The sequence below is a fragment of the Belonocnema kinseyi genome, chromosome 5, assembly GCF_010883055.1.
Source record: "Belonocnema kinseyi isolate 2016_QV_RU_SX_M_011 chromosome 5, B_treatae_v1, whole genome shotgun sequence".
NCBI lineage: Eukaryota > Metazoa > Arthropoda > Insecta > Hymenoptera > Cynipidae > Belonocnema > Belonocnema kinseyi.
The window spans coordinates 100,152,249-100,163,427 of NC_046661.1; the positions used below are offsets into that span (position 1 = coordinate 100,152,249).

General features: G+C 27.1%; 1 protein-coding gene across 1 annotated transcript in view; it reads left to right on the forward strand.

The window, feature by feature from the left end:
• LOC117173804 (neurexin-3-like) overlaps window positions 1–11,179 on the forward strand; it is a 435,470-nt gene that overhangs the window by 244,935 nt on the left and 179,356 nt on the right. Inside the window, exon 11 of the mRNA XM_033362447.1 lies at window positions 5,477–5,770. Coding sequence (XP_033218338.1) covers window positions 5,477–5,770 — 294 coding nt within the window. The remainder of the gene's footprint in view (window positions 1–5,476; window positions 5,771–11,179) is intronic.

Here is an 11,179-nt window from a genome sequence, read left to right on the forward strand (position 1 = left end):
CCCCCCCCCCCCCCCCTTATTCACCCTTCATTAACGGTAGTGTATTTATCGTCAACTTTTAGTTACATAGTTCAATTTTCAAGACGAAAAGACGAATTTTTTAGAAGATAGTTTAATTTAAAAAAAAAAATGTTCATTTTTAACTAGCAAAGATGATTTCTTAATTGAAAAGATGGAACTTTTAACAAAGAGATAGTATTACCGGCCCAGTTAATTTTCAAACAAAAAAATTAAAATTCAAGCAAAATAGTTAAATTTTGCACTCAACAAAATATTTTTGAACGAAAAATAGAATTGTCAAATTTACAGATTAAAAACTTAATTTGCAGCAAAAAAATCGAATTTCTAAGGATCTGTCAAATTCAACCAAAAAGGGGAATTCTGAAGAAAAAAATACATGAATTTTCTACCAAGTTATAAATCATTTTTCAGACAAAAAATTGATTTCTCGCTACATAAAACGAATTGTCAAATAAAGGTTTAATTAAAACCAAAGAGGTGAATCTTAGAAAAATGAATTTTTAACAAAGTGCATCAACTTTCAATCAATTAGATGAAGTTTAAACCAAAAAATATGAATTTTAAACAAAATAGTAGCATTTTTAACTCAAAAAAATATATTTGAACCAAAAATAGAATTGTGAAATTCACAGCTCACAGAAAACCAATTTTCAGCAAAAACAAAAAAGAAATTTTCAAACAGTCGAATTCAACGAAAAAGGGAAATTTTCTACAAAAAACATACCTTTTCTACTAAATGGTTGAGCGTCCAACTTATAAATGATAATTTTCTATAGATGAAAAATTAATTTTCCGCCAAATGAAACAAATTTTCAACAAAAAAGTAAAATTTTCTGATGAATCTAAACATTTTTGTTGAATAAGTAATTCAACTTTCAACCAATTTAAATATTCACCAAAAAAGAATTATTTCTAACCAAATAATTGAATTGTTACCCAAAAAGATAAATTTTTTAACAAGAAAATTAATGTTTAATAATGCCTGTCTCTAATTTTATTATACCTATTGCTTTTATTTAAATCATTCATCATGTTGATACCAAAAATATTGTTAAAACTGTTTAGCGTTCAAAGGCCTTGACCACGGCTCAAAAAAAATTCAATTTAAAAACAATAGCACAATTTTTTTGCATCAAATAAAAGAAAATAGAAGAGTGAGACAACAACAAAATCTTTTTTTGGTTTATCCCAGCGTTCAATTAACAGAAATCAGTGTAGGTTATCGAAAAAAGAAAAGGCATATAAAGAAATAATGAGATAACAATAAAAGAAAAAAATGGTTAACAACAGAATTTCTGAGTCTCTTGGTAGCCATAGTTTTGTTAAAACTTGCAAAGTGGTAATTTACTTTCCCCACGTGCTTCTTAGAACAGTTTGAATGCGAACAACTTTATACCTTTTCATTCTTTCTTTTTTCCCCTTGGGATAAGAAAAAGCGAACAGAGCAAAAATTCACTGAGAGAAAAAGTAATTTTAAGCTCAGGAAAATTTTACTGATCACACTTCGCTGGAGTTTTGATTTTAATTTTAAATTTAAAGAACTCATTACTTTCTTTCAAAAAATCAGTAAATTTATTGTATTTTTACAACAAATGTTTTACTTTGGAAGCGTTAAACTTTCAGGGAAAAAAATTTTAGTTCTATATATTGAAAATGCTTGAACGTTTAAGTATATATTATTTTTAATAAAAATTTGATCTTCAAAGTAGGTATTTATAATAATTATTAAAATAGAACTCAAAATTAAAATATTCAATTCAAACAAAGAATGGAAAAATGTCTAAACTTGGAACAGGTCTCAAATTTTATTAATTTACCTATGCTTATTTACAAATTGAAATCGTTCAAAATTTAAAGGCATTAAAATGTGAAATTCTTAAGAATAAAAATCTGGAAATATTCAATCTTGAGAAAGTCTAGGATGTGAAGTTATTCGAATTTTAAAGTTTAAACCCCCAACAATGATTTCAGAGATCTTAAAATTTGAAACATGAAATTTCATAATTATTCCAAATTATTATCCTACCTACTTCAATTTAAAGAGATTTAAAATAAAAATCCTGCTTAAAAAAGAATTTACTGTTGAAAGTATACACAAATTTCATAATTTAAAAGTTTTTGGAATTTAATAAAATTATTATTATCGCCAAATTCTTGAAATTTTGGAATTTAGAATGATTCACGTTCAATAAATTCTTATTTGAATTATAAGTAAATTTCAACTTCATATAATATTTTCAGTCTACGAAGGTAAATTATATAGCATTTAAATTTATAAACAAAGTAGAATGGATCCTAACTCATAAAAATGGTTCGTGTTGTAAGCCGTAAATTGAAAAATAATTTTTATTTAGAACCATTCGAAATTGATAGCAGCTCCGCAGCTATTTAAATTTAGTAGTATTTAAATTGAAAATCATTCAAACAACAATGAGTATTTACAGGTAAAATAATATAAAAATTCCTAATGAAGAAGTTTACTAAATTTAATATGATCATAATTTTTTTTAACTACCAGTTTGAAAAAATAATGTCAAAGCTTTTGTATTTTAAAGTCGCAAAAATGGCCAAAAGACGAATTTTTTCGAAGACAACTGAAATTTTAACAAAAAAGTTACTTTTCAAACAAGAAAGGTAAATTTTTAACCAAGAAGGACGAATCTTCTATCATTTGTATTAAAATGGTTGAATTTTTAACCCTAAAGTTGAACTTTCAATAATCAAGAATAATTTTCTAGCCAAAAAGACCAATTTTTAAAGAATATATGATTTTTTTTCAAATGGATGAATTTCAAACCCAAAGTTTAATTTTGAATCAAGAATAATTTTTTACCCAAAAACACGACCTTCTAACAAAATATATGAATGTTATACAAAATAGTTTAATTTTAAACATAAACAATATATAGCATAAAGTTCCAATGAAAAATGGAACAGTTGAGTTTTCCTATCAAAACTTTGTAAAAAAAACAACTTTGAAAAAAAGAAAAGAATTTTCAACAAAATGGTTACATTTTCAACCAAAAAGATCAATTTTTGACCAAGAAGATTAATGTTCCATAAAAAAAGAAGAATTTCGAACTTATGAAATATACAGGATTACGTTGTAAGAAAACGTTTTTAGATTGAAAAATAATTATTTTTAACAACAAAAATGATTTTTTAACAAGAAAAATGAATTTTCAACAACGTTTTCTAATTTTAAATTAAAAGGATAAATTCTAGATGTCCTATCCAAAAAGACAAATTTTTAACAAGATACCTCAATTTTTAACAAAAGTATTTAATTTTGAGTCCAAAAAGACGTATTATCTACAAAGAAGGTAGAATTTTCAGCCAAATAGTTTAATTGTCCATCGAATTGTTGAATTTTTGAGCCAAAAATATCAATTCTTTACAAAACAGTTGAATTTTGTTCCAAAATAGTTCAACTTTAAGTAAAATAATAATCAACTTTTTAACGACAAAAAAAGATAAACTCTTAACGAAATATGTAATATTTGATACTTCAAACAAAGTTTAACTTTCAACTAAAAAAGATAAATTTTTAACTAAATAGTTAAATTTTTAACTAAAAATATACCTTTTCATTCTAAAATTGAATAGTTTAATTGTCGGTCTTAAAAATTAATTTTCAATCAGAATGACACGAATTTTCATTCAAATAAATGGTTGAATTTTAAATCAGAAATAAGCCTTCAACTAAATAAACACATTTTTAACAAATTCGTTGAATTTTTGAAAAAAGAGGATTTTTTAACAATATAGTTGATTTTTAACGAAATAATTCAATTTTCACCCACGTTATGTCATTTTCAACTAAACGAGAGGAATTCCGTACCAAAAATATAATACTAGCCTTTTCAATCAAGAAAAGAACTTTTAACCAAAAATGTAGTTAGATTTTCTTATTGGGTTTAAGTTCTAAATGTTATTTCCGCCTATATTCCTCCCACCTTGTAAAAACTCTTAGTTTTAAACCCCCCCCCCCCCCCCCCCCCCCCCGCCCTCGAACGAGCAATGTAATTTATTAAAAGTACTGCTAGGCCACTTTTTATTTAAAGACTATACCACTGTTTATAATCATCCAAATTTTTGAAAAAGATGAAGAATGTAAAAGCTTGCCTAATTAAGTTCTTTCAAATTTATACAAATGTAAATAGCTTAATGAGAAAAGCACCCGACCGGTAATCAGAAGTTCAGTAGATCCATTCCCAGCGGAGCGATCAAGAAAATTTTTTTTCAGAAAAAAATTAATTCTCAAATTTTCAATTCGAACGCACCAATTTAAAAATTGTAAATATTTAAATAAACAGCACCTTATCCTTAAAAAAATCCATATTTACATGGGTATGTCTTCACGCGCCTCTTCTTTATGACACTTCCTGATTTAAGTCGTAAAGATTTTTTTATATGACTGCAAGAACTTGAAGCTGTAACCAAATAGTTAAAAAAATTGCAATATTCTTTTTGGTAGCAAAAATATTTGTGTAGAATATATGAAACATATGATCATGAAGTTTCTATGAAATTTCCCCTGATACATATTTACTTAATTATTATTCGGATTTGTCTACAGATAAGAAGTTTTCAAATGTTTAAAACTTTTTTTTTCCACTTCAAGTTCTTGCAATTCGACTGAAAATGTTATGATTTAAATCATAAGCTGTTGTAATGCTGTGAAAATAGCTTTAAAACGAGCCCCAGAACATTGAAAAATGTTAATTATTACAGAAGCTAATTCCTGAATATGAATCAGTGAAAAATTCACTGATCGAAATAGTAGTTAGACATTACACTGATTAATCATTGACTTCGGACTTATTGACTAATCAGTTCAGTAACGCCAGAGTAAATCATGTGAAGCAACCTCTAAATTTTTAAGTTAAGCGTTAGTGTTACTCTTTTACTTGAGTAACAAGAAGAATTTCTTAATAAAATTAATTTTTTAATTTTCGCGCCGTAAGTCTGCTGAATTAACTTCGGGATAAATATACTCTAACTTGCATAGGAAGTACTTATTTAGCGGATTTGTACATGACAGTCCAATCTTGAAATTAAATTAATATGTGAGGTTGTTTCTCATTTAAAAGCAGTCAGTCAGTGACTTATTTCTAGCTATTTGAATAAGTGAAATTTCACTGATTCAAACTTAGAGAGTATTGAACCTTTAGGAAAACAGTTCTAAATTTACCCTTGTTTTGAAATATCTATTTAAGAAACAGACAAATTAGCTTCACTCTGGGCTCATTTTATATAGAATTTCGAAAGCAATCAATCCTTTAGAAAGAGTTATTTCTTCAGCTCTGGCATCATTAAAAATACGAGAACTTAATCAGACATAAAAAAAGAGGAGTACGAAGACTTTTGCCCATCCCTGTATATCCACTTTGGCAAAATAATTTGGCTTCTGCGTTTTGCTACTTGTAACTTTCATGAATCAACTGAATTCCAGGAGGAGTCGAGAAGTCGCAATACGTTCAGCTTCCAAAACACATCGTGAGTCGACATGGATTCGAGGGCTGCCTGGCGTCCTTGGATCTCAGTGGCGAAAGTCCCGACCTTATATCTGATGCAGTAGTTCCAAGTTCCTCCGTGGAATCAGGCTGCGATGCAAATGTCAGTCTGCATCCTGGCAAAAAGTGCACCCATGATGTTTGCGCCAACCATGGCACCTGCGTCCAGCAGTGGAACAGCTACACCTGCGACTGCGACATGACCAGTTTTTCGGGTCCACATTGCAGCGATGGTGGGTTATTTCAGAGAAAAATTCAAATCAACCTGAAAAGTCGAGTCAGGTAGCTTTGGTGCTTAATAATTCACTTAGAGCCGACTCCATCATCTCTGATCAAATCCATGGTTAACCAATCATGATTATTTTTTAATCGGCGACTCAATCATGAATAAATTAATCCAACTTTGAAATTATAGTATACTTTTCACCTATGGAGAGAAGAGGGACTTTTTGGACGACTTTATATGTTTTCGGTACGAGTTGTAGGCGAGCGATATTTTATCACAAATGGATGATTTCAGACATTTCTCGAAATACAGTCATGATTTCAGCCCATATTAGACTTCGAATAAAGAAAGTATTATTTGCGATATTTTTTATAGCAGTTTATAGTAAATTACCACAAATTGCCCAAAATTTAATTTAAAATTGTCTATAAATTTCCGGGAAATGGAAATTTTCAGTAATTTATGGTAATTTTACAGGTAAATATGGTAACTTACCATAAATTGCCCAAAATTAAATTTAAAAATATATATAAACTTTCGAAAATTTTCGTCCATTTCTGGTAATTTTACAGATAAAAATGGTAAGTTACCATCAATTACCCAAAATTCAAATTGTAAGCATTTTTTTTAATTTTCGGAAGTTTATGAAATGTTTTGGTAATTTATGGTAATATTACAGGTAATTTATGATAATTTGCCATGAACTGCCCAAAATAAAACTTGAAAATGTCTTTAAATATCTGGAAATTTACGGCCATTTATAGTAACTTTACTGGTAAATATAGTGACTTATCATACATTACCCAAAGTTCAATTTTAAACATTTTTATAAATTTCCGGAAATTTATGATAATATTACAGGTAATTTATAATAACTTATAATAAATTGCCGAAAATTCAATTTAAAAATGTCTAAATTTCCGCAAATTTTCGATTATGTATGGAAATTTTACACATGAATATGGTAACTTACTATAAATTACCCAAAGTTCAATATTAAACATTTTTGTAAATATCCAGAAATTTATTTTAAAAATTGGCAATTTATTGTAATATTACAAGTAATTTATGCTAATTTATCATAAATTATCCAAAAATCAATTTAAAAATGTATATACATTTTCGGTAATTTTACAGATGAATATGGTATCTTACCATAACTGGCCCAAAATTCAATTTAAAAATGTATATAAACTGTCAAAAATATTTGGGCCCTTTTATGGTACAGTTACAGGCAAATATGATAACTTACCATCACTTACCCAAAATTCTAATCATACACATTTTTAAAAATTGTCGGAAATTTATCAAATGTTTTGGAAATTTATGGTAATATTACAAGTAATTTATGATAATTTTCCATAAATTGCCCAAAATAAAACTTAAAAATATCTTTAAATTACAGGTAAATATGGTAACTTACCATACATTACCTAAAGTTCAATTTTAAACATTTTTATAAATTTCCGGAAATTTATGATAAAATTATTGCCAAAAATTTAATTAAAAAATGTCTAAATTTCCGCAAATTTTCGATCATTTACGGAAATTTTACAGAAAAATATGGTAACTTACCATAAATTACCCAAAGTTCCATCTTAAACCTTTTTATAAGTATTTGGAAATTTGTAAAAAAATTTTGTAATATATTGTAATATTACAAGTAATTTATGCTAATTTACCATAGATTACCCAAAAATTAATTTAAAAATGTATATAAATTTTCGATAATTTATGATAATTTTACAGGTAATTATGGTAACTTACCACAAATTGCCCAAAATTTAATTCAAAAATGTATATAATAGGGTGGTCCAAAAAACCGAGTTTCGGATAGAGGACCTGCCACCCCCTCCTATTTTAAGAGGTTGCCGGAAAAAAAATGCCCTCCAAGTTTGAACCAAATCGGTTAATATTAAGATCACAAAGGCCCTCAAAATCCCATAAGATTAATATGGAGAAATTTTGGTTTTCGGAAAAGTGGGATTTATATTCTTCATTTCCGCTAAATTACTTCAAATTTTGGTGCCCCCACCCCCCTTTGTGAGTCCCCAAAAATGCCCCAAAAAACTGAAATTTACATTTTGCCAAAAATGTATACATAAATACTCTGTTTCCCTTTTTTGGTATAAGTTATTTTCGTTTATCAAGTGGAATGTTTTTAAGTATTTTTCAACTAATTAACAATTATTTAAACAATTTATTTTTGTTTAAATATTTTTTTTCTGCACTCACTCTTTGAAAGGTAGATTTTTTATGTTTGATTAGACAATTGGACATTTTTAGAAATGTTGATCTTGTTTTCAAGGGTTTAGTAATTGTTTAAACAATTAATTATTATTTAATTGTAACTTTTTCTTAAAAATAGGTATAAAACTCTGGTTTAAAAAAAAATTAGTTAGCTTTTCTGCTTATTATTAAATATCTACGTCATTTATATAGATACTAATGCCTTATTTTGTAATAAATTCTTATTTGTTTAAATAAATCTTGTTTGTTAAAGCACTTTTTTTGAAAATAAATGTTTGAAATTTCTGTTTTTCTGCAATTATTGTGGTAACTTTTCATTGTAAAGAGCAAAATTTTGTGTCTTAACCATTATCGTATTGTTTAATAAATTTATTAAATATTAATATAACATTTTATTGGAAATTGTGATTCAAAAATCTGTTTTTTTTCTCAATTCAATTAAGTGTATCGCTTATTGTTAAATATTTAAACGTCCTTTAAATCACCATCGTAAACACACTCGCTTCTCCTGTGAAAGCTCAAAGTAAGTTTTGTTTTGTTTATGTTGATCTCGCAGATTAGCTGTTAGTATTTTTAAAGGAATTATAAATCTTTGTATTTTTCAAACGTCACTGGAAATTAAAACACAACATTTTGCTCTCAACCATGACAAATCACCACAATAATTGCACAAAAAAACAGAAATTTCAAAAATTTATTTTAAAACAAATTGTTTAAACAAACAAAATTTATTTAAACAAATAAGGAATTATTATAAAATAAGGTAGTAGTATCTAAATGACGCAGATATTTATTGATAAGCAGAAAAGCCAACTAATTTTTTTTTAACTAGAGCTTTATACATATTTTTAAGAAAAATTTACAATTTAATAATAATTAAATGTTTAAACAAATACTAAACTCTTGAAACAAAGATCATTATTCATAAAAATTTCCAATTGTGCAATCAAACACAAAAAATCTACCTTTCAAAGAGTGAGTGCAAAAAAAATTATTTAAACAAAACTAAATTGTTTAAACAATTGTTAATTAGTTGAAAAATACTTAAAAACCTTCTAATTGACAAGCAAAAATAACTTATGCCAAAAAAGGGAAAAACAGAGCATTTATGTGTAAATTTTTGGCAAAAATGTCAATTTCAGTTTTTTGGGGCATTTTTGGGGCTCCGCAAGGGGGATGGGGACATCAAAATTTAAAGTAATTTAATGGAAATACTTGATTAGAGTCTCCCCAACAAATTCTTAATATCTCCCGCAAGCTAAGTTTAAATCCAGAAACCTGAATCCCATTTTTCCGAAAACCAAAATTTCTCCATGTTAATCTTATGGGATTTTCAGAGACTTTGCGGCACGTCTTAAAATTAACCGATTTTGCCTAAACTTGGAAGGAATTTTTTTCCGGCAACCTCGCAAAATGGGGGGAGTGGCATTAACTCTAATAAAAAAAAAATCAACAGGTATGATTTTAGACCAACTTATTGCGTAAACTTTCGAAAATTTTAAGCTATTTATGGTAATTTTACAGATAAACATGGTAACTTGTCATCAATTACACAAAATTCTAATCATAAACATTCTTAAAAATTTTCGGAAATTTATTAAATCTTTTGGAACTTTATGATATGATTCATGGTAATTTGTCATAAATTGCCCAAAATCAAATTTAAAACTGTCTATAAATTTCCGGAAATTTACGGCCATGTACAGTAATTTTACAGGTAAATATGGTGACTTATCATACGTTACCCAAAGTTAAATTTTGAACAGTTTTATAAACTTCCGGAAATTTATGATAATATTACAGGTAATTTATAATAACTTACAATAAACTGACAAAAATTCAATTTAAAAACGTCTAAATTTCCGCCAATTTTCGAGCATTTATACAAATTTTACAGATAAATATCGTAACTTACCATGAATTACCCAAAATTCAATCTTAAACATGTACCGCAGAAATCTATTATCTGCAACCAAAAATTTCTTTGCAGTTTTTACAGTAAGTGGCCTGATAACCATAAAATTCGAGCTCATGGATGTATAATTTTCATTATTCACATTTGATGTCACTTTTTAGCCCCGTATAAGGACTGAAAAGTACTTTTTTTACTCCCTATAGTGTTAAAATGTACTTTTTACTCCCTAGCAGCTAAATTGTGCTTTTTACTCCCATGAAAGTAAAAAATGGAGCTTTAGCCCCGCTTCATAGACGTCGAAAAGGCTGAAATCATGCATGTACATAAAAAATATAATTTCAAGTTCATATCATCGGTCATACGATCAGGTTAAAATTTATCTAAACATAATATTATAAAGGAATAAATAATATTTGAGATTCAAATTTTAAACAATTTAAATTTTTCCAAACGTACTTACAATTTAGTCATTGTAAAGTTTGTACAAAATTAAATTCATATTTTTGCCGGTGTTATTTTTCCATTTCCCAATCGGAAATATTATTTCTTAATAAAAACGCAATTTAAAATATATATTTTTCATAAGCTATAGTCACAAATGAATAAATTATATATAAGTTAGAAGACAGCATAAGAAATTTCATTCTAGCCGAACTCTCTCTTAAGATAAATTATTTCGCATATAAATCATTGGTTGACGACTTTGAAGAATACATGATCCTGAAATATTGTGAATAGACAATTGGAATATTTTTACATACAGATTCACTTATAAACTCGAATAAAGTCCAGATAAAAATTTTGAATTCAGAATGAAAATTTCAATAAAAATTTAAATTATACAAGTACGTGTTATCAATATTTAACATTTCAGTTTGTGAATATATGCAATTTCTTTCGTATTTTTAATGAAAGTTGATTCTAAGATTTTCCTGTTGTATGTGTTTTTCCTTATCTAACATTTTTATATTGCTAAAAGTGAAATAAAAAAATGAGCATGTATCCATTCATTTTTTTATAAGCCTGTGTTTTTGTTTCCTAATCGACAATCCCTTTTATTTTCTGTGATTCAACTTTTTACTCTCCTGCTTGTTTCACTGATGTAAATTGTCCTGCGTTGTTTGCGTTTAATTAAATAAACTACATTCGAACAATTCTGTTACAAATTAAATTCTTTTATATTACGAAAGGTGTTTCCTTATTTATTATTATTTTGAAAATAAGACTTAATTTTATGCCCTTTAGATAAAC